General features: G+C 32.6%; 1 protein-coding gene across 1 annotated transcript in view; it reads right to left on the bottom strand.

The window, feature by feature from the left end:
* LOC129751117 (calcitonin gene-related peptide type 1 receptor) overlaps nt 1–24936 on the bottom strand; it is a 157631-nt gene that overhangs the window by 76175 nt on the left and 56520 nt on the right. Inside the window, exons 3-4 of the mRNA XM_055746425.1 lie at nt 24066–24327; nt 23877–23967 (exon numbers count right to left, since the gene is read on the bottom strand). Coding sequence (XP_055602400.1) covers nt 23877–23967; nt 24066–24327 — 353 coding nt within the window. The remainder of the gene's footprint in view (nt 1–23876; nt 23968–24065; nt 24328–24936) is intronic.

Here is a 24936-nt window from a genome sequence, read left to right as displayed (position 1 = left end):
TAGGAAGCAAAAAGCTCATAAAGTCTACAGAAGTGATAGAAGTGTTACAAATCATCAAAATTATATAAATTTATGCAACCAGCTTAATTCATGTATAAAAAGTTCTTTTGAAAAATACAATCAGAAAATTGAAAAAGAAATTAAACAAAACCCAAAAGCGTTCTTTGGCTATACTAAAAAGCAGATGAAGAATTCAAACTTCCCTACTCAATTGACACTTGACGGAAGCATTGGAAATAATCCACTGGAAATTTCTAACTTATTTGCAACATTTTTTCAAGAAGTGTACACTTCTTTCACTGAGGCTGACCGAGATAGGGAATACTTTTCAATCATTCCAGATTTAGCGTGTGACATTCAGGTCAATGAAATTGATTACAATAATGTTTCCGAAGGACTTAGAAAACTTGATGCTTCCAAAGGAGCAGGGCCTGATGGACTTCCCCCATGTTTTCTTAAAAACTTGGCGGCCGAATTGACAGAGCCTCTTCTGATTCTTTTTAATATGTCATTAAATTATAGAAAAGTACCCAAATTTTGGAAAAAATCTTTTTTAATTCCGATTTTCAAGTCCGGAAAAAAATCAGATGTACGAAATTATAGAGGAATAGCTATTTTGTCTTGCATCCCAAAACTTTTTGAATCAATAACAAATGACAAAATTTATCAACAAGTAAAAAATATTATAACGAGTAAACAACATGGTTTCTTCAAAGGGCGCTCTACAGCATCAAATCTTCTCGAATTCGTTACATACGTTATCGATTCTATGAGCAAAGGCTTTCATGTTGAGGCTATTTATACCGACTTTAGCAAAGCCTTTGATCGCATTGACATACCCCTTTTAATCTTCAAATTAAAAAAAAATGGCTTTCATCCAAATCTTCTCTCCTGGTTACAATCATATTTAACTGATCGAACACAAATCGTTCGTTTCCAAAACGAATTATCTAAATCTGTAGCTGTGACCTCTGGTGTGCCTCAGGGGTCTCATTTAGGACCTCTCCTTTTCATACTGTTCGTTAACGACATTTCCTTTATTCTAAAACGGATTGAATACCTAATATACGCCGACGATATTAAACTATTTCTGAAAATAAAAACAACCGAAGATGTTGAAACATTTCAAAACGAAATCAATGTTTTCTTTGAATGGTGCAACAAAAGTTTACTTCAATTGAATGTTAAAAAATGCAACTCTATATCATTTAGCAGAAAGCAAAGTTACCCCATCATTGAAACAAAATTAGGCAATCAACCAGTACAAAAATGCAAAATTGTAAGGGATCTTGGCGTCATACTGGATTCAAAACTCACGTTTGTAGAACATCAGAACAATATCATCAATAAAGCAAATTGCATGCTAGGATTTGTAAAACGTTTCAGCAAACACTTTCAAGACCCATACACCATAAAATCACTTTATATATCCTATGTTCGTTCGATACTGGAGTATTGTAGCATCATATGGAATCCTTATTCAAATATTCACGAGCAACGTCTCGAATCAGTTCAAAAACAATTTTTGTTATATGCGCTACGTAAAATAAATTGGACCACTTTTCCTCTGCCATCGTATGAATCTCGTTGTAAGCTTATTGATATAGAACCTCTCAGTAAACGCAGAGAATTTTCCCAAATTGCATTTGTAAATGATGTTGTTACACAAAGAATAGACAGTCCTGAATTACTTTCAAAACTAAATTTTTACGCACCCTCCCGTCCATTAAGAAATAAACATTTGTTCTACATTAAACTTTACGACAAAGACTATGCAAAACATCAACCTATTAATCAAATGATGTACAAATACAATTTACAAAGTGAAATTATAGACGTAGCGATGAACAAAACACAATTAAAAAAGGCATTCAAAAACAACTTCATAGAACAACAAAATAGCTTACATTAGTTTTAAGTAGTTTTAAGTATTGTAGTCTACATAGTTTGACTTAATAAATAAATAAATAAATAAATAAATCAATGCAATTGAAAAAGTCACACAAATGCTATGTGTGTCTTTTTAGTATCACTTCATTGTATTTTTTATGTCTTTTGCGTCATTGTTGTGTCAATTTAGAATAATTTTGTGTGGTTACACTCATATTTGCGTCGTTTTTTGTGTAATTTGACAGTTTTGTGTCATTTTGTGTCAATTTTGTTTGTCATTTTTGTGTCGCTTTTCTTAATTTTGTTTAAATTTTTGTCATTTTTGGGCCATTTTTGTGTCATTCCTGTGTCATTTTGGTGTCTTTTTTGTGCCATTTTTAAATCATTTATGTGTAATTTTTGTGTCATTTTTATGTCATTTTTGTGTCATTTTTGTACCATTTCTGGGCCAGTTTTGTGCCAATTTTTGTGTCATTTTTGTCATTTTTGTGTCATTTTAGTACATTTCTATGTTATTTCTGTGTCATTTTTCATTTTTGTATCATTTTTTTTTTTTTTTTTTTTTGTTTCGATTATAGTCGTTTTATCATTTTTATGGCATTCGCGACTTTATCAACGTTGCAGTTGGCGGATCGTTATTGAAAAACTCATCCGGTACAACTGTGTTCGATGTTTACTCTTGGGCTCGAACTCGCGGACATCGGCTCAGGAGACAACAGACTTGCCAACTGAGCTATATCACAAGCCCTTTTGTATCATTTGAATGTCATTTTTGCGTCTTTTTTGTGTCATTTTCGTGTCATTTTTGTCATTTTTGTGTCATTTTTTGTGAATTTTTGTGTTTTGTATCAATTTTGTAAAATTGTTCATTTTTGTCATTTTTGTCATTTTTGTCATTTTTGTCATTTTTGTCATTTTTGTCATTTTTGTCATTTTTGTCATTTTTGTCATTTTTGTCATTTTTGTCATTTTTGTCATTTTTGTCATTTTTGTCATTTTTGTCATTTTTGTCATTTTTGTCATTTTTGTCATTTTTGTCATTTTTGTCATTTTTGTCATTTTTGTCATTTTTGTCATTTTTGTCATTTTTGTCATTTTTGTCATTTTTGTCATTTTTGTCATTTTTGTCATTTTTGTCATTTTTGTCATTTTTGTCATTTTTGTCATTTTTGTCATTTTTGTCATTTTTGTCATTTTTGTCATTTTTGTCATTTTTGTCATTTTTGTCATTTTTGTCATTTTTGTCATTTTTGTCATTTTTGTCATTTTTGTCATATTTGTCATATTTGTCATTTTTGTCATTTTTGTCATTTTTGTCATTTTTGTCATTTTTGTCATTTTTGTCATTTTTGTCATTTTTGTCATTTTTGTCATTTTTGTCATTTTTGTCATTTTTGTCATTTTTGTCATTTTTGTCATTTTTGTCATTTTTGTCATTTTTGTCATTTTTGTCATTTTTGTCATTTTTGTCATTTTTGTCATTTTTGTCATTTTTGTCATTTTTGTCATTTTTGTCATTTTTGTCATTTTTGTCATTTTTGTCATTTTTGTCATTTTTGTCATTTTTGTCATTTTTGTCATTTTTGTCATTTTTGTCATTTTTGTCATTTTTGTCATTTTTGTCATTTTTGTCATTTTTGTCATTTTTGTCATTTTTGTCATTTTTGTCATTTTTGTCATTTTTGTCATTTTTGTCATTTTTGTCATTTTTGTCATTTTTGTCATTTTTGTCATTTTTGTCATTTTTGTCATTTTTGTCATTTTTGTCATTTTTGTCATTTTTGTCATTTTTGTCATTTTTGTCATTTTTGTCATTTTTGTCATTTTTGTCATTTTTGTCATTTTTGTCATTTTTGTCATTTTTGTCATTTTTGTCATTTTTGTCATTTTTGTCATTTTTGTCATTTTTGTCATTTTTGTCATTTTTGTCATTTTTGTCATTTTTGTCATTTTTGTCATTTTTGTCATTTTTGTCATTTTTGTCATTTTTGTCATTTTTGTCATTTTTGTCATTTTTGTCATTTTTGTCATTTTTGTCATTTTTGTCATTTTTGTCATTTTTGTCATTTTTGTCATTTTTGTCATTTTTGTCATTTTTGTCATTTTTGTCATTTTTGTCATTTTTGTCATTTTTGTCATTTTTGTCATTTTTGTCATTTTTGTCATTTTTGTCATTTTTGTCATTTTTGTCATTTTTGTCATTTTTGTCATTTTTGTCATTTTTGTCATTTTTGTCATTTTTGTCATTTTTGTCATTTTTGTCATTTTTGTCATTTTTGTCATTTTTGTCATTTTTGTCATTTTTGTCATTTTGTCATTTTTGTCATTTTTGTCATTTTTGTCATTTGTGTCATTTTTGTCATTTTTGTCATTTTTGTCATTTTTGTCATTTTTGTCATTTTTGTCATTTTTGTCATTTTTGTCATTTTTGTCATTTTTGTCATTTTTGTCATTTTTGTCATTTTTGTCATTTTTGTCATTTTTGTCATTTTTGTCATTTTTGTCATTTTTGTCATTTTTGTCATTTTTGTCATTTTTGTCATTTTTGTCATTTTTGTCATTTTTGTCATTTTTGTCATTTTTGTCATTTTTGTCATTTTTGTCATTTTTGTCATTTTTGTCATTTTTGTCATTTTTGTCATTTTTGTCATTTTTGTCATTTTTGTCATTTTTGTCATTTTTGTCATTTTTGTCATTTTTGTCATTTTTGTCATTTTTGTCATTTTTGTCATTTTTGTCATTTTTGTCATTTTTGTCATTTTTGTCATTTTTGTCATTTTTGTCATTTTTGTCATTTTTGTCATTTTTGTCATTTTTGTCATTTTTGTCATTTTTGTCATTTTTGTCATTTTTGTCATTTTTGTCATTTTTGTCATTTTTGTCATTTTTGTCATTTTTGTCATTTTTGTCATTTTTGTCATTTTTGTCATTTTTGTCATTTTTGTCATTTTTGTCATTTTTGTCATTTTTGTCATTTTTGTCATTTTTGTCATTTTTGTCATTTTTGTCATTTTTGTCATTTTTGTCATTTTTGTCATTTTTGTCATTTTTGTCATTTTTGTCATTTTTGTCATTTTTGTCATTTTTGTCATTTTTGTCATTTTTGTCATTTTTGTCATTTTTGTCATTTTTGTCATTTTTGTCATTTTTGTCATTTTTGTCATTTTTGTCATTTTTGTCATTTTTGTCATTTTTGTCATTTTTGTCATTTTTGTCATTTTTGTCATTTTTGTCATTTTTGTCATTTTTGTCATTTTTGTCATTTTTGTCATTTTTGTCATTTTTGTCATTTTTGTCATTTTTGTCATTTTTGTCATTTTTGTCATTTTTGTCATTGTCATTTTTGTCATTTTTGTCATTTTGTCATTTTTGTCATTTTTGTCATTTTTGTCATTTTTGTCATTTTTGTCATTTTTGTCTATTTTTGTCATTTTTGTCATTTTTGTCATTTTTGTCATTTTTGTCATTTTTGTCATTTTTGTCATTTTTGTCATTTTTGTCATTTTTGTCATTTTTGTCATTTTTTGTCATTTTTGTCATTTTTGTCATTTTTGTCATTTTTGTCATTTTTGTCATTTTTGTCATTTTTGTCATTTTTGTCATTTTTGTCATTTTTGTCATTTTTGTCATTTTGTCATTTTTGTCATTTTTGTCATTTTTTGTCATTTTTGTCATTTTTGTCATTTTTGTCATTTTTGTCATTTTTGTCATTTTTGTCATTTTTGTCATTTTTGTCATTTTTGTCATTTTTGTCATTTTGTCATTTTTGTCATTTTTGTCATTTTTGTCATTTTTGTCATTTTTGTCATTTTTGTCATTTTTGTCATTTTTGTCATTTTTGTCATTTTTGTCATTTTTGTCATTTTTGTCATTTTTGTCATTTTTGTCATTTTTGTCATTTTTGTCATTTTTGTCATTTTGTCATTTTGTCATTTTGTCATTTTTGTCATTTTTTTCATTTTTGTCATTTTTGTCATTTTTGTCATTTTTGTCATTTTTGTCATTTTTGTCATTTTTGTCATTTTTGTCATTTTTGTCCATTTTTGTCATTTTTGTCATTTTTGTCATTTTTGTCATTTTTGTCATTTTTGTCATTTTTGTCATTTTTGTCATTTTTGTCATTTTTGTCATTTTTGTCATTTTTGTCATTTTTGTCATTTTTGTCATTTTTTGTCATTTTTGTCATTTTTGTCATTTTTGTCATTTTTGTCATTTTGTCATTTTTGTCATTTTTGTCATTTTTGTCATTTTTGTCATTTTTGTCATTTTTGTCATTTTTGTCATTTTTGTCATTTTTGTCATTTTTGTCATTTTTGTCATTTTTGTCATTTTTGTCATTTTTGTCATTTTTGTCATTTTTGTCATTTTTGTCATTTTGTCATTTTTGTCATTTTTGTCATTTTTGTCATTTTTGTCATTTTTGTCATTTTTGTCATTTTTGTCATTTTTGTCATTTTTGTCATTTTTGTCATTTTGTCATTTATATCATTTTTGACAATTTTGGCAGTTTCGACAATTTTGACAATTTTGACAATTGAGACAGTTTTGACAATTTTGACAATTTTGACAATTGGGGACAGTTTTGACAATTTTGACAATTTTGACAATTTTAACAGTTTTGAAAATTTTTACAATTTTGACAATTTTGACAATTTTGACATTTTTTGACAATTTTGACATTTTTTGACAATTTTTGACAATTTTGACAATTTTGACAATTTTGACACTTTTGACAATTTTGACAATTTTGACAATTTTGACAATTTTGACAATTTTGACAATTTTGACAATTTTGACAATTTTGACAATTTTGACAATTTTGACAATTTTGACAATTTTGACAATTTTGACAATTTTGACAATTTTGACAATTTTGACAATTTTGACAATTTTGACAATTTTGACAATTTTGACAATTTTGACAATTTTGACAATTTTGACAATTTTGACAATTTTGACAATTTTGACAATTTTGACAATTTTGACAATTTTTGACAATTTTGACAATTTTGACAATTTTTGACAATTTTGACAATTTTAGACAATTTTGACAATTTTGACAATTTTGACAATTTTGACAATTTTGACAATTTTGACAATTTTGACAATTTTGACAATTTTTGACAATTTTGACAATTTTGACAATTTTGACAATTTTGACAATTTTGACAATTTTGACATTTTGACAATTTTGACAATTTTGACAATTTTGACAATTTTGACAATTTTGACAATTTTGACAATTTTGACAATTTTGACAATTTTTACTTTCTTTTAACCTGCGTAATCGAAAAAAATGTGCTTTTATGCATCCAAATAGTCTGAAATTCACTCTCTTAAAATTGTTTTATGTTCAATAAAAGGTTAATCAAGCTCTTCCTTTTTTGTTTCGATTATCATTCGAATGTGTGACGAAGTTTATCGATCTGAAATAATTCAATAAACCCGGACGAACAACCTGAGAGCTCGTTCTGTATGTTCTCGTTCAATCAATTTAACATAATGTGTCAACTTAATACACCGTTGACGCTGACAAGGTCTTCGCCTCGTGTTTCCCCCCTTTTCCAGGGCAGACGGCTGCATTTCCCATGATAACTATTCACAGGTACGCCACAATCAACTCGCACCAGAGGAACTACGCACATGGCGACCGTTAAACCGAAATTGGTGGGCGGGGAAAAATAGTCACACAACGATGTCACCCGCTGCCAGGCAAGGTCATTTTAGGTGGTTGTTTTTTTTTCTCATTTTTTTAAACAAATTTAATCAAAATTGTTTTAGACTAATTGAATTCAACATTTACTTCAATTAGCATTGTTTGGAAATGACATGTGAATACTTATACTTCAAACAATTATTGCTTTTGCTAAATGTGTGAACATGGGGGTTACACTCAAAACTACTCCCTTCCACTCCATCGAGGATAATTAATTGGTTCATGTTTGCGTGTGTGGTTGATAGACGACCTACTTGTATCAGCTTGCTCAACTTCGCCTTTCTGACACTCACTCGGAAACACCTGTAAATGTGCAACAATTTCAATGATCATTTTGTGTCTGTCTATCGATAAAATCTACATGCCTTTTCTGCTTCTGTCCGACAACATCCTACACAGATCAAGTCATTGTCGTAAGGTTGATTCAAAGTTTTTTCTAGTGGAAATTAAAAACTTTTAATATGGAATACTTATGCTAAAAGTTACGAATGTCCACACTAAAGAATTTAGCTTTCTTGATCACAATTTTTTTTTCAATATTCATATTTTCTTACTGAATTTTTTATTGTTGTGATAGTGTCAACTTTTGAGCCTTCCTAATACAACTTGTTAATCCTGTTGCTGATAGACACTTACAGCCTACCAGCAATTTACCCGACGAGTGTTGGGGTTAGAATCTCATTAATTTTTAATCAGGCATTAGTTATAATCAGAACACCAACACAACGCTGGAGTATTTTCGAACAGCAAAGTTGAGCATTACCAAGGTTTGTCGTCAAATATTTCAGCTTTCCGACTCGAAATGTAAATATTCTCTCTGAAGGAATGCTGAAAATGATTTTTGATTGTAACATTCAATCAGCCAGGGTATGGTAATTGTAGTTCCAAGCATAGCCCAGTCAACTCACCCAGCTGGAAAAAAATGCATTGACAGTCTACCGGTACAACAAGTTAAGCGTTTCTTCATTTACGTTTTGATAGCGACATTTTCAATCGAGTATGGCCTTATGGAAAAATCGAATTTAGGGTGGTTCATCAATTTTCCAACACCAGGTAATTCTTTCCCTCCAGAAAGAACCACCCTAATAATCTTGATCCGGATTCAAGAGCAATTTTCTGGAACTGCTGGTTGGAGTAAAAAGCGCGGAAAATCACCCACCACAAAGAGGGGGTAACTACACGTTTTTTCACACTTGATTTGGCTTGTCGCGCCCCTTTTCTTTAGGAATCATAAATTCTTATTTGTGGAATACATTTTATGTACATTTGTGATAACCTGCCTGTGTGATTGTGGAGGACGAAAAAAAGCGTTCCTGTATTTTGACACAAATTTGGCGTTTCGAATAGGGAAAAGAATGTATGCAAACGCACTTTAATCTGATATAATTTAAGTGTGATCTTTAAAGAAGCAAGTTTAAACCCCTACTTTTTTTTATTCAGGGCTAAAAATAAAAACAATACCAAGAATGCACAAAAAATTAGAAAATGCATTTTCTTACTCTTGGCCATCACACAAACTCAAAACATAATATAAATCAAAATTATTAGAACCATTTTTGTGGAAAGTCATTGATAAATGATTCAAAACTATGTTCCTTATTCAGAACCAAGCTCTGGCAATCTAGATTACAAATTTGAAAACAATATTTACGAAACACCACCAAACGAATGTGATTTAAAATTTCGAATCAAACCGGAATGTTGAGTTTAAAAATGAGTGCATTTAAAAAAAACACATAAAGTTTAACACTAGACTAAAAAAAAAATAATTCGAATCTATATCAGATGAGGTCAGCAAATAACTGAGGTTAAAATTGTTCAGCAAAATTTTAATAACACAAGGCAACAAAATTCAAATTTTTTCGTAGTGCACAGAATTGTTTTGTCTAAGTTTTAGAGATATCTTTTGAAAATAGGTAAAATTAAATTAATTTGTACACTGTTTTGGCAAAACGGTAGAACATTGGAAATTTTATGGCAGCATAAATTGTTAACTCAATGTTAAACTTTTCCGGAGACGGCGAGTAAACATGACTTCTATGAAAAAGTGATTGAAGTTTTTTTTTTTTAAATTTTTCCCAAATCTGCAAAAAACAGAATTTTGACAAAATGGATTTAAACTAAATTGAAGCTTAGATATTTCTTAAAGCATTAGTCAAATTGTGTTACTTACTTACTTACTTAATGATCCCGCGCCGATCCACCGGTGCATAGGGCCGTGGTAAAAGACCTCCACTGTTGACGATCCGGAGCCAGCGTCTTCACCTGGCCCCAGTCAAGATTCTCGTCGACAGTTCGGATTTCAGCGGCTAGGCTTCGCCGCCACGAGTTTCTGGGCCTGCCTCTTCTTCGATGACCTTCTGGATTCCAGTCAAGCGCCTCTCTGCAAATCTCGTTTTCATCTTTTCGCAGCGTGTGCCCAATCCATCTCCACTTACGTTCCCGAATCTCGATTTCTAGCGCCCTTTGATGACACCGGCGATGTAGTTCCTCATTCGAGATCCAGTTGCCAGGCCACCAAGCGCGGATGATGTTCCGCAGGCAGCGGTTTACAAATACTTGCAGTTTTCGCGTCGTCACCGCATATGTGCACCAAGTTTCGCACCCGTACAGCAATACGGATTTGACGTTTGAGTTGAAGATTCGGATTTTTGTTCGTAGAGAGATCTGGCGTGACCGCCAGATGTTTCGGAGACTCGCAAACGCAAATCGGGCCTTTCTGATCCGGGTCAAATTGTGTTGGAGGCTTTAAAAAAGTTGTTAAACGAGTTAAATTTTTTTATATGAAATACACTAGTTATTTTCCTATAAATTAATATTTTTTTTTTCAATTGGAGAATTTATATTTTTGAAAGCATTGCATCTCTGAAACAAGAATATCAAATATGAATCCTTGATTCAATGATGGATAATAAATTGATCTCAAGTCAGCTTTAAGTTTTCATGTAGGTTCATGAGCTTACCAGACGTTTTAATAAATTTTACTCAAAACTAAACAATTTAAAAATTTTCTAATCATCTTAATAAACATTTCTTTTCAAAAATTTAGAAAGATATTTAATCAATTTTGAAATATGAACACTCGATTAAAAAAATCCATTCTGAAGTTAACGGATTTTTTTCAAAATACATATTATTGATAATTAAAGTTAAAATCTATATTGAAAAAAGAAAATCAGCTTGATAATTTTTTGCAGGTTTTAAAGGCAGTCAGTTGAATAATTAGGTTCCGGAAAGGACAAAAGGTAGAAACTATGTTTTACTTATTGAAAATTAGGATTCATACGCTGGAGGAAGATTATGTGTTCTGATCACAAAAATTCAGAATAAAAAAATAAAGTTTTTTTTAACATTTAATAACAATTTTTTAAATATTAAAACGCGGAATCATTTAAAAAAAATTGTAGAATTTAATTGACATCTTAAGAGAACAGTATTTTAGTGAGTGGTTTGGTGGATTTTGGCTTCCTGAACTCCAATCTTTCGTCAGATTTTGTCTATCAACTCCTGTTTTGTGGATATGTAATTTAATTTAAAAATGAATCAGTTTTGATTGATTCTGAATTTGTTAAATTGAGTGAAGTACCGTATACTGGGGGAACATTGATCATTTTTTAAATTCATTTTCGAACATTTTTTAAGAGGTTGTAACACTTAAAAGATTTGAAATACTAACTGAGGTAAGGAGTTTAAAGCATGATCATTCATAGCAGAATATTCAAACGATATTAGTGGCTATTGCTAAATGTTAGTTACAAACAGATTTCATGTTTCGGGGAAACTTTGATCACTATGGTTTTTACGTATCTCAACATTTTCAAAATTATTGTTTTGATGCCATTTAGCACAGAAGGCTAACAACATCAATATCAGGATTCTTTTGTTTAAACTCAATTGGATTTTTCAACGTTTTCTTTCAAATACAGTTATACTCAAAATATGGAGAATGTTGCTGTATACATTTAGGGGCAAAAATTATAAACATTTCTCATTATTTTTTGGCCTTAAAAACAAATTAAATTTTACCTTCACGCAATTTCCTAGGTCCTCCAACTGTTCCCATGTTCTTTTGTTCTTCAAACTTAATCATTTGATAGGGTTTTCAGCCATTTGTTCGATACAGGCATTCTCATAGATAATGTCCGTTTGTTTTGAATATCAAAAAATATCATAGAATTTATGGTCATTCTAACACTAAAGCTATACCTATACAGAGGAATAATGTTAAACTGTCACATAAAACAAACCATTTGCTTCTAATTTCCATCATTTTAGTAATATAAGTAATCTCCAACTACAAACCGAATTAAGTATATTTGAAACTCAATTTATGGATTTCCAGACATAGAAAACAGTTTTCAAATATTCTCCAGACTCCAGACTTAGTTAACCTTCCAAAGCCGTTCGCAAAATTTCCGTACAAATCAATTTCAGATAAATTTGACCTGTCGTTTACGTACGTTCTCCTGGCCGTAAATATTGACCGATTTCGATGTATTTTAATTCATTGTATAGATAATTTATTCTAGTTTTGTAATATCGAAAAAATTAGTCGAAATATTTTACGAGATCACCAGTAGCTGATTCCGAATGAAAAAAGTCCCGAAAAAGAGCTCTTTTTAGAATGCTTATAACTTGTGACAGATTGAAAATATTGCTCTGATTTTATAATATTTGGAATTGTTAAGAATAAATCTATCCATGGATGTAAAAGTTTTTGGTGGTCCAAAGGAAGTTTTGGCCGCTATCCCGGAACTTCCGGTAGAAAAAATTCTTACTTCAAAAAAGTCACCCAATTTTGGCTTTGCATTGCTGTATCTCGCTTACCAATGAAGCGATTCTCTGAATTCAAATTTTAGTTTTTTTTCGTTAACTTTATTATTATTTTCGTAGAACACAGTTGGTTCCTCAAAAAACTCCGTTGTTCAGTATGTTGTAATGAAAATCACATCTTTTTTGTCATTTTTCAAACTCCCCCTCATGTCGGTGGGTTTACGGGATTTTGTTAGCGTGATTTTTCTAAAATTTGAACTCAAATTGGTCACTTTTTATATACCTAAAGATTCATTAGAATCTCCTCTTTCGATGGACATACTTTTTGTGTGGTGTTTTGAAAATTTGTAGCAACGTTTTTCGAATTTACTGAAAGCTGCCAGATTTCAACCAGTTTGGCCAACGTTTTCAGCAGGTTGGTGTACAAATCTCGCACCCCTCAAGTAGCCGCGGGAGAAACAAATCCTCAGTTCGGTTTCAACCGTCGAGCTAGAAAGACGTTTTCAGAGCAACCGTTGTATTAAACTTTTTTTACTCTAGTCTCGCGAGTGAACTATAGTTTTGCTGAGTGGTAGTTCAAAAACGGACTTTAAAAGGTGGTCAGAAAAATGGGAGATGATTCTGGTGGGCAGGGTTCAACACGCAGGAGTGCGTCCAATGAGAAAGAGCAAATAAAACGCAGCTCTTTCGTTCTCGGTTCACGGGCACATTTGATTGCTCGAAATTCTCTCGAGAAATTTGCGACCAAAACGCAGATTGAAAATTTTTGAGCAGAGCGAATTCGCGCGCGCCTATTCGAGAGCGCGAGCGGTTCGGAAACTGCGTTTGCGTTTTTCTGCCGCGTGCGTGTAGGAACACCGAGCATCTACCGAGAGGACACGGCGGCTCACCGGACGGCGCGCGCGGCTCTCTTTAGCACACGGTGTGTTCGCCGTGTTTTCGTTATTAAGGGCCGACGGAATAATCTGTGCGAATAATTAAATCAATAGATATGGTAAAACAGATAGAAACAAGCAATAGCCTTGGGAGGAGGGTTATAACAATCCATGTTAGAAGTTTTAAAATACATACTAGTAATAGTAACTAGCACTAGTAAAATTTCGCAAAATTCGCCAAATCAAACAGCATAACATAAGGATTGTTAAAATGCATGTTAAAAATATTCTAGCCACTAGTAATAGTTACCAGCACTAGTAACTATGAAAAATTTACCATGAAATAGTAAAATTTCGCGAAAAACGCCAAATCAAAAAGCCTTACACAAGGATTGTTAAAATGAAAGTAAAAAATATTCTCGCCACTAGTAATAGTTACCAGCACTAGTAACTATGAAAACTTTACCATGAAATAGTAAAATTTCGCAAAAAACGACAAATCAAAGAGCTTTACACAAGGATTGTTAAAATGAATGTTAAAAATATTCTAGCCGCAAAAAATAGTTACCAGCACTAGTAACTATGAAAAATTTACCATGAAATAGTAAAATTTCGCGAAAAACGCCAAATAAAAGAGCTTTACACAAGGATTATTAAAATGAATGTTAAAAATATTCTAGCCGCAAAAAATAGTTACCAGCACTAGTAACTATGAAAAATTTACCATGAAATAGTAAAATTTCGCGAAAAACGCCAAATAAAAGAGCTTTACACAAGGATTGTTAAAATGAATGTTAAAAATATTCTAGCCGCAAAAAATAGTTAACAGCACTAGTAACTATGAAAAATTTACCATGAAATAGTAAAATTTCGCGAAAAACGCCAAATCAAAAAGCCTTACACAAGGATTGTTAAAATGAATGTTAAAAATATTCTCGCCACTAGTAATAGTTACCAGCACAAGTAACTATGAAAAATTTACCATGCAATAGTAAAATTTCGCGAAAAACGCCAAATAAAAGAGCTTTACACAAGGATTGTTAAAATGAATGTTAAAAATATTCTAGCCGCAACAAATAGTTACCAGCACTAGTAACTATGAAAAATTTACCATGAAATAGTGAAATTTCGCGAAAAACGCCAAATCAAAAAGCCTTACACAAGGATTGTTAAAATGAATGTTAAAAATATTCTCGCCACTAGTAATAGTTACCAGCACTAGTAACTATGAAAAATTTACCATGAAATAGTAAAATTTCGCGAAAAACGCCAAATAAAAGAGCTTTACACAAGGATTGTTAAAATGAATAATAAAAATATTCTAGCCGCAAAAAATAGTTACCAGCACTAGTAACTATGAAAAATTTACCATGCAATATTAAAATTCGCGAAAAACGTCAAATCAAAGAGCTTTACACAAGGATTGTTAAAATGAATGTTGAAAATATTCTTGCCACTAGTAATAGTTACCAGCACTAGTAACTATGAACAATTTACCATGCAATAGTAAAATTTCGTGAAATTCGCCAAATCAAGCAGCCTTAAATAAGAATTGTTAAAACGCATGTTAAAAATAATCTAGCCACTAGTAATAGTTACCAGCACTAGTAACTATGAAAAATTTACCATACAATAGTAAAATATCGCCAAATTCGCCAAATCAAAAAGCTGAACATAAGGATTGTTTAAATGGATGTTAAAAATATTCTAGCCACAGGTAATAGTTACCAGCACTAGTAACTATGAAAAAATACCATGCAAAAGTAAAATTTCGCAAAAAACGCCAAATGAAAGAGCCTTTCACAAGGATTTTTAAAACGAATATTGAATATATGCTAGCCACTAGTAATAGTTACCAGCACTAGTAACTATGAAAAATTCACCATACAATATTAAAATTTCGCGTTTTTTGCGAAATTTTATTTAGCAATTTTTCGTAGTTACTAGTGCTGATAATTTTAACTAGTTGCTAGGATATTCCAACATTCATTTCGACATTCTACGCATAAGGCTCTTTGATTTGGCATTTTTCGCGAAATTTTACTATTTCATGGTAAATTTTTCATAGTTACTAGTGATGGTAACTATTACTAGTTGCGAGAATATTTTTAACATTCATTTTATCAATCCTTGTGTAAACCTCTTTGATTTGGCGTTTTTCGCGAAATTTTACTATTGCATGGTAAATTTTTCATAGTTACTAGTGCTGGTAACTATTACTAGCGGCTAGAATATTTTCAACATTCATTTTAACAATCCTTGTGAAAAGCTCTTCCGTTAGGCATTTTTTTGCGAAATTTTACTATTGCATGGTAAATTTTTCATAGTTACTAGTGCTGGTAACTATTACTAGTGTCTAGAACATTTTTGACATTCATTTTAACAATCCTTGTGTGAAGTTTTTTGATTTGGCGTTTTTCGCGAAATTTTAATATTGCCCGGTAAATTTTTCATAGTTACTAGTGCTGGTAACTATTACTAGTGGCTAGAATATTTTTAACATTCATTTTAACAATCCTTGTGTTAAGCTCTTTGATTTGGCGTTTTTTGCGAAATTTCACTATTGCATGGTAAATTTTTCATAGTTACTAGTGCTGGTAACTATTACTAGCGGCTAGAATATTTTCAACATTCATTTTAACAATCCTTGTGAAAAGCTCTTTCATTAGGCATTTTTTGCGAAATTTTACTATTGCATGGTAAATATTTCATAGTTACTAGTGCTGGTAACTATTACTAGTGTCTAGAACATTTTTAACATTCATTTTAACAATCCTTGTGTTAAGCTCTTTGATTTGGCGTTTTTTGCGAAATTTCACTATTGCATGGTAAATTTTTCATAGTTACTAGTGCTGGTAACTATTACTAGTGGCTAGAACATTTTTAACATTCATTTTAACAATCCTGATTTAAAGCTCTTTGATTTGGCGTTTTTCGCGAAATTTTTATAGTTCATGGTAAATTTTTCATAGTTACTAGTGCTGGTAACTATGACTAGTGGCTAGAATAATTTTAACATTCACTTTAACAATCCTTGCGAAAAGCTCTTTCATTAGGCATTTTTTGCGAAATTTTACTATTGCATGGTAAATTTTTCATAGTTACTAGTGCTGGTAACTATTACTAGCGGCTAGAATATTTTCAACATTCATTTTAACAATCCTTGTGAAAAGCTCTTTCATTAGGCATTTTTTGCGAAATTTTACTGTTGCATGGTATTTTTTCATAGTTACTAGTGCTGGTAACTATGACTAGTGGCTAGAAAAATTTTTAACATTCATTTTAACAATCCTTGTGTAAAGCTCTTTGATTTGGCGTTTTTCGCGAAATTTTACTATTGAATGGTAAATTTTTCATAGTTACTAGTGCTGGTACCTGTTACTAATGGGTAACGTTAACCTCCTTAATTAATTCTTATAACCCTCCGCCAAATCCCATCGCGCTTACATATATTTTAACTATCCTGTTGATAAAATCATACACACAGATTTCTCAATCGGCACTGCAAACAGAAACACGAACGAAACACAAGCCCCTCACTCGAGCCCGTGCGCGCCGCCCGGTGACGAAAAGAGGGCCGCCTCGGACCATTCGGAGAGCCGCCGCGCGCTGCATTGTGAGCCGCTGCGTCCTGTTCTTTGAGCCAAAAGAGAGGCCTCACCCGCCGCTCGATTAGGACGCGCGAGAGCTAGCCGTGCCTGTTTGACTCGGCCGCTCGCGCAGATTTCGGATAGTGCATCTCGTCGACGAGAACGAGGGGAAAAGATTGAGCGAGCGTGTTTTTGTTTCGAGCGAGAGCGCGTCAACGGCCAGAACGCAAACGAAGAAGTGTTTCGCTCGAGAGGAATGGTTTGCGTGTGCCGCGCGCGTCTAAAAGAGTGCGTTTTGTTGAACCCTGCTGGTGGGGGCCCATCCTTCGGGACAGGTTCCCGATTTTGGGCGTTAGTAGACGATACGGACTCTGAGCAATTTTCCAACGTCGCGTGGAAAAGAAAACGTGGAAACAAACGGCCTATAACTCGTGATATAGCAAGCGAACACGTGTTCATGAAGAACCAGAAATTCGACCCAAAAGACAATGGCGGACGATTTCTCATTGTTACCCGAACGGATAAGAACAAGGATATGGCAGAGTTGAATCCTTTCTGGATAAAGAAGTGCATAGACAACATTTCCAATGGCATCCAGATTTCGCGGTTCAAGCAAGGTACTTTGTTGCTGAAAACTATTAACCGACAACAAGCTGAGAAAGTTCTCAAAACAACAGCGTTTTGTGAAGGTGTCAATGTGAAAATAACAGAGCATGAATCGATGAATATTAGCAAAGGAACCATTTTCTGTCCCGACTTAAAGAAAATGAAGGACGAAGAAATTTTAGAGTGGCTGACTGAATCCAAAGTGAAAGAAGTGAAAAGAATACAACGTAAAAACAAAAATGGTGAATTAGAAGAAACTGGGTCATTTATCTTGTCGTTTGATCTAAGTTATCTTTCCCGTTCTATTGACTGTGGATTCTACAACTGTGCAGTTCGAATGTATGTACCAAATCCCATGCGGTGTACAGTGTGTCTACGTTTTGGACACAAAAAAGATAACTGTAAGAGCAACAGGATTTGCGCAACTTGCGCAAATCTTTTCCATGACAAAGCCCTATGCCAACATCCCACCACGTGCGTTAACTGCCGAGGACAGCATAATGCTCTTTCTCGAACATGTCCGATTTACCAAGATGAAGTTGAGATACAGACTATCAGGGTAACTGATCGAGTGTCGATTCGTGAAGCGAGAAACAAGCGACGCCAACAGATTCCCCTCTCAGCACTCACAGCACCGTTCCAACGAAGCTTCGCAGCAGTAGTAAGCAACTCTCCACGACGAGAAGAGAGAACGAACATCGATGAGAGCCAAAGTCGACCGGAAACACCAAAAGAACAACACGTGATTGATCGAGTAACTCAACCGCACAATGGAATAAAAGGTAACTCAACCAACGAAGATGGACGTCAGCATCCGGTAGTATACCATTCTCCCAGAGAGAATGTCCCACCCAGAGCTGGAAATGCTCTGATACCACCCAGTTTCGTAGAGGACGAGAACAAAATGATGAGTGAATCTCCCGAACCAGGACCAAGTCGTTTAGATCAAGGTAGTTCACAGCAAACAAGTAATGATCAGGAAACCGAACGAAGAAAGAACGATGATATGAGCATTAGTGAAAGTTTGATGACTGTTGCTGAAGCTTTAAAAACTTCAATATTAATAAAAGAATTTGAAAATTGATTTTGTAAATTATGAAAACAAAATACTAGGTATCAATTAACTGTTAGAGTACTAAAAGAACAAACAAAAAAAAATTACAAAAAAATAGTTTTTATCAAATTGGCGAAAAAGACTTCATTTTGGATTTAAAAAAAAATCAATAGATTAGTTTAGTGTCTATAGATTTATTTAAATTACTTTACTACTGTAATATGTAATATTTATTTAAAGAATAAAATATGGTGCAGATAGCCTGATTTGAGCTGAGCACCTTAACTCAAAAAAAAAAAAAGAAACAAATCCTTTAGCTCTCTTTTTGTCGCTCACCAAATCTACCACCCAACCCAGCAGCAGGAGGAACTGCCGTCTCGTCGCGTGTTTTTTCTTCGGGTTTTGATGGCTAGGGCAAATTTGCCCAACTCGCCAGCCGCGTTGTTTGTTGATTGATTGTGCTCATGCTGATACCTCTTTGCGTAGTAAATGTTTTGATTTAAAAATAGAAAAAGATGATTTCTCCAAATTGAAATAAACCTCTTGAATCTTTTTAGATATTTTATCATTAGAATTCTTCAGTGATACCCACATTTGTTTTGAATGTTATCATGGTTCTTTTCTTTTATTTCAAGCAGTGTCTACTGCAAGAGAAACAAAATCTATGATTTAAGTAACAAATATTCTGAAATTTTATTCAGAAACTTTAATCAGAAATAAGAATCTGGATCTGAAGTCTGAATCTGAAATCTGAATCTGAAATCTGAATCTGAAATCTGAATCTGAAATCTGAATCTGAAATCTGAATCTGAAATCTGAATCTGAAATCTGAATCTGAAATCTGAATCTGAAATCTGAATCTGAAATCTGAATCTGAAATCTGAATCTGAAATCTGAATCTGAAATCTGAATCTGAAATCTGAATCTGAAATCTGAATCTGAAATCTGAATCTGAAATCGTAATCTGAAATCTGAATATGAATTCTGAAATCTGAAATCTGAATCTGAATCTGAAATCTGGATCTAAAATCTAAAATCTGAAATCTAAAATCTGAAATCTGAAATCTGGAATCTGAAATCTGAAATCTGAAATCTGAATCTGAATCTGGAATCATGGATGTGAACTTTAGAAATGTTGCCCATCCATTAAAATATTTATAATATAAAATATTAAAAAAGATTCAAGCAATACCTACATAATAAAACATTCATTTCGTTATCACCATCAGTACAATCAATCAACAAACCACGCGACGAGACGGCAGTTCCTCCTGCTGCTGGGTTGGGTGGTAGATTTGGTGAGCGACAAAAAGAAAGCTAAAGGATTTGTTTCTCCCGCGGCTACTTGAGGGGTGCGAGATTTGTACACCAACCTGCTGAAAACGTTGGCCAAACTGGTTGAAATCTGGCAGCTTTCAGTAAATTCGAAAAACGTTGCTACAAATTTTCAAAACACCACACAAAAAGTATGTCCATCGAAAGAGGAGATTCTAATGAATCTTTAGGTATATAAAAAGTGACCAATTTGAGTTCAAATTTTAGAAAAATCACGCTAACAAAATCCCGTAAACCCACCGACATGAGGGGGAGTTTGAAAAATGACAAAAAAGATGTGATTTTCATTACAACATACTGAACAACGGAGTTTTTTGAGGAACCAACTGTGTTCTACGAAAATAATAATAAAGTTAACGAAAAAAAACTAAAATTTGAATTCAGAGAATCGCTTCATTGGTAAGCGAGATACAGCAATGCAAAGCCAAAATTGGGTGACTTTTTTGAAGTAAGAATTTTTTCTACCAAAAGTTCCGGGATAGCGGCCAAAACTTCCTTTGGACCACCAAAAACTTTTACATCCATGGATAGATTTATTCTTAACAATTCCAAATATTATAAAATCATAGCAATATTTTCAATCTGTCACAAGTTATAAGCATTCTAAAAAGAGCTTTTTTTCGGGACTTTTTTCATTCGGAATCAGCTACTGGTGATCTCGTGAAATATTTCGACTAATTTTTTTTATATTGAGAAACTAGAATAAATTATCTATACAATGAATTAAAATACATCGAATTCGGTCAATATTTGCAGCCAGGGGAACCTACGCAAACTCTCGGGTCATATAGACCCGAACAGCCTAATTACGGATTTTTTTGAGGGAGCACTTCCGGTGGTCACAGGAAGTTGCCTGGTACTACAGATTGTGTATTTCGTGATTCCCCAGGGAGGTTTTTAAAATTAATTTTTTGCGATTTTTTCTCGAAGAGTTATGATGATTTGAATGTGCGCTTCGGGTCATATTGACCCGAACGACTTTGGAAGGTTAATGTTGATAATCTGCAAAAAATTTATGTTGATCAAAGTTACTCCGGTGATCAAAGTTCCCCCAGTTTACGGTATATATTCAATATAGGAATCATATTTTGATGATAATGATTAATGATCTAACAAAAATAAACTCTCCAGTTTTTCAAAATTCGGAAAGATATTGTTAGAAGTATTCCTGATCGTACTGAAAAAGAGTTTAATTTTATTTAACAAATTTGATGAAGACTGCATTTGATTTTATTTTTGCTTTAAAAAATTATCTTAAATGCAGTTTGGTCTAAAACTTTTATAAAAATTCTTTAGAATTCTCGAGTGATACAGAATGGAACTAACAAACAAAATGAAAACCTCTATCGCTTTTTTTGCAAATAACTTGGGGTCTTAGGGGAAGTTGATAATTGATTAAGAACCTTTATTTTAAAATTTGTTGTAATGATCTAAAGTTTTGTCAATAAAAGAAAAAAAAAAACCCAATTCAGGGCATCCGGAGTAACCGAAAGATGCTCTTAAACTATTTTATTAGGTTTATAACGTTGAAGTTTTTGGACTCAAAAATCTGATTCTGTATTAATGATAAGAGAATAGCGCCTTAAGGTATGCAATGACTATTGGGTTAAAGTTAAAAATTGTGAATTATCTTTTTCTGACACTTATAAATTGTGAATTGAGAACTGATATAGCCCATAATAGTCAATGGAACTTTAATCCTTTGATTTCGATTGCCAGGGTTGGTCCGGATATTTAATACAAAATCCGGGACCCAGTTGCCCGGATTTTGCCAGTATTTATTTACTTTCTATGCCAATTAAAAAAAAACAAAATGTGCAGTGATTTTTTTCAATAATGCGTCGTTTAGGACGTTTTGATCTTTCTGAGCAATTTTTGTAAAATTTATCATGAAAGCTTTTCAATAGTCTAAAATACGATTTAAAATCTACTGATGAGCTTTGATGAAATTTTTTTTCGAATTTTGCTGAGTAATCCCTGGGTGTTGACAAAATCTTTGTGTAATATTTTTTAGTTTAAACTTTTGTAGGATAGATATGAGATAATGGAAAATATAAAATCAAATAATTTATGTTTGAAGAAATGAACGTAATTTAATCACATAGAGTTTCTCAACACGCACTAATAATTGACGGACAAGTGAACAACATGCGGAATCTGAGAAAATCTGGCTACTTTGATTGGAAAAAATGTTCATTGCGTTCATTGTGGCGCGGTAACTTTTACCTTTAAATAGAACGGCACTTGTGCTAATCGGGTCATTCTTAAATCGAATTTTGTGAAGCAAACATCAAGCGGAGTAAACGACCTCGAGAAGACGGCCTTCGGAACAAGGAAAACCCTCAGATTACGGCAACTTTGTTTCCAAATCCCTGCTGAATCTTACATTTTTGCACATGAATCAACTCAAAGACAATACAAATGGTTATAATTTTCATTATTTTTAAAACTATTATACTTTCTTATAAAATGTTAATAGTTCTTTTGGTTTATGTCCTAGTTGAATTTAATCTTGTTCTGTGAAACCTTCCAACCAGGACCGAGGACTTTTTAGCTCTGTGTTATGATTGATAGTGTTTGTCTGCTTGAAGAAAAATAAGCAATACGCAACTCATGGCACGTACGGAGTGCTTTTTCTATAGCTTTTATGATGCATTGCAGTGGAATGCAGTGCACGTGTACATGACAATGAATCAAAAGAATGAAAATTCCAAAACAAAGTATGACCATCGATATGCTTACTGAAGAATCGAAATTTTAGCAAAACAAAATTTTTGTAAACTAATTGTTAAAAGCTCAAGATTTATTTCCGGATACAAATTTACCTATTGATTATATTTAATGGGGCTTTGCTCCTTCCCTGTTTGTTGATCTTTCACCGGGGGGACACAACAATCAAGAAGGTTTGTTTGGTTCCGATTTTCCTTTCTTTAATAGAGTGAGTTCACCGGAAGTTGAACTAACTCACTAGCATCGACTACACAAAAGTTCTACCGTAAGTGAACTATCAACAATTGGATCATTCGCCATTGCAAAAGCTTCGCTGTAAGACTTTCTATTGGCTGCATCGATTGCGGATGGAAACATGTATGAACAAGCTCATAAAACATTCCTTTCAACAATATCGGAAGCATGATGTCGGTTCTGTTTTCGTTAGACGTATATAGATTGTAACAAAATGCTGCCGGGACACAGAAAGTAGGTACCTTCCCACTTATTGATGTTTGCTGCAGTTGCCTGGAAATTTGAGAGGAAATAAGGAAGTGCGGGATGTGTACTTAGTATCAAGCACAATCAGTCAAAATGTCTAAAGATGTATATTTTGAATAGGTGTACTCGTGTACTCACAGGAAAAAGGAACAAATTTGAAATTTCAGGAAGATCGGTTATTGCAAAATCAGAATTTGAGTTTAAATTTAGGGTTCAAAGTTTAGAATGCGTTCTTGCATACGTTCGTTTGCTCAAAGCTGACAAAAATGACAAAAATGACAAAAATGACAAAAATGACAAAAATGACAAAAATGACAAAAATGACAAAAATGACAAAAATGACAAAAATGACAAAAATGACAAAAATGACAAAAATGACAAAAATGACAAAAATGACAAAAATGACAAAAATGACAAAAATGACAAAAATGACAAAAATGACAAAAATGACAAAAATGACAAAAATGACAAAAATGACAAAAGCGATTGAAATGACAAACTAAAACTTATCTGTTATTTTTGATATTTTTATTCCTGGATTTTGTAGCTTTTGTTACTTTGTTATTGTTTGTTAATTTTATTATTTTTTTAATTTCTAATATATTCATTATTGTATATTCCTCTCTATTTCGAAACGAACTCGAAGATATTGGCTAATGTGAATTTACGAATAATTATCCTCCTAAACAGATTAAACTCATTTCCAAGCTATTTTTGGTGATTTAATAAGGTTTTCCACAAACTGCCGAACTTTCTAATTACAATTAATTGCGCAAACCGCGATTACCGAATGAGAGCTAATTCCATTCCAACACCCATAAACATACCTCTAAATCGTCCCAATCGACGCAGGTAGTGTAGTTGGACCAGTGCCGTTCGGATTCCGGATGAACGAACCAGGAACCATTGGGAAGACATCTGTAGGGTACAAAATTACATACATATAATCAAATAACGCGCCAAACCTTAAGTTAGCGTTTGGAATTATCAATTAAAACCGGCAAACAGATGCTTACGTTCGATAAGCCAACCTGCTGGGGTCAAAGCCTACGATAAAATCGGGACAGTAGTTTTCGGCCACCGATCCGGCCGGAGTGGCCGCCCAGCAGGACCATCCATCGAAAACGCGGGGACAGACGAGGGAGCCGCCGGAAGCCGGAGATGCCGCCAGAAGGGGTTCGGTTACTCCGAAAACAGATGATGCCACCACGGGTACCGGCTCGTTTGAATTGCCACCTTCGTCGTTGTTGATGTTGTTATGCGAGTTAGATGTTGGTGCTGAAATGGGAGAGCACTCAGTCAGTGGTCATCGGTGAGTGGCATTCCAGGAAATGGGATATGTCTCCTGAATGCTGAATGTAAATGAGAGATCGACCTGTGCGATTAGAATATTGTATTGAAAATGACCAGCGGAAGCTGGATGCTCGGAACCAATCTATTTCGGATACTTATTGCCAACTGCCGATGCTTCGAACAGAATTTTCGAGGAATATTTCAAAATGGATACTATATAAATTGAATTAAAAGATAACTAAAATAATTCCTGGATAAATACGAAATTATGGAAATTTGTTTAGTATCAAAATCGAAACTTCAAATATTACATCAAAATTTTATAAGTAGACTCAAGCTAAGGAGCTTTGCTTGAATTTCCTGTTTAATTACGATCAAGAAACCAGCTGACCAATTAAAACGGCCTCTGACTTTTCGATTATGCCGCCTCCAATCGAATGACCTTACGTAGTATCTTTTTCCATAACCGCCTCCTGGAGATCACTGTACCAAACGCAATCACATATCGACCACGTTTTGATAGACAGCCGGCACTTCTCGGACATTATCGACGTCAGATCCTGTTGAGGAGCCAACATCGGGTCAGACCACTGT

The sequence above is a fragment of the Uranotaenia lowii genome, chromosome 3 (genome assembly GCF_029784155.1).
Source record: "Uranotaenia lowii strain MFRU-FL chromosome 3, ASM2978415v1, whole genome shotgun sequence".
NCBI classification, from domain to species: domain Eukaryota; kingdom Metazoa; phylum Arthropoda; class Insecta; order Diptera; family Culicidae; genus Uranotaenia; species Uranotaenia lowii.
Note: the sequence above shows the minus strand (reverse complement) of the source record. Positions and strands in the feature narration are given on the sequence as shown.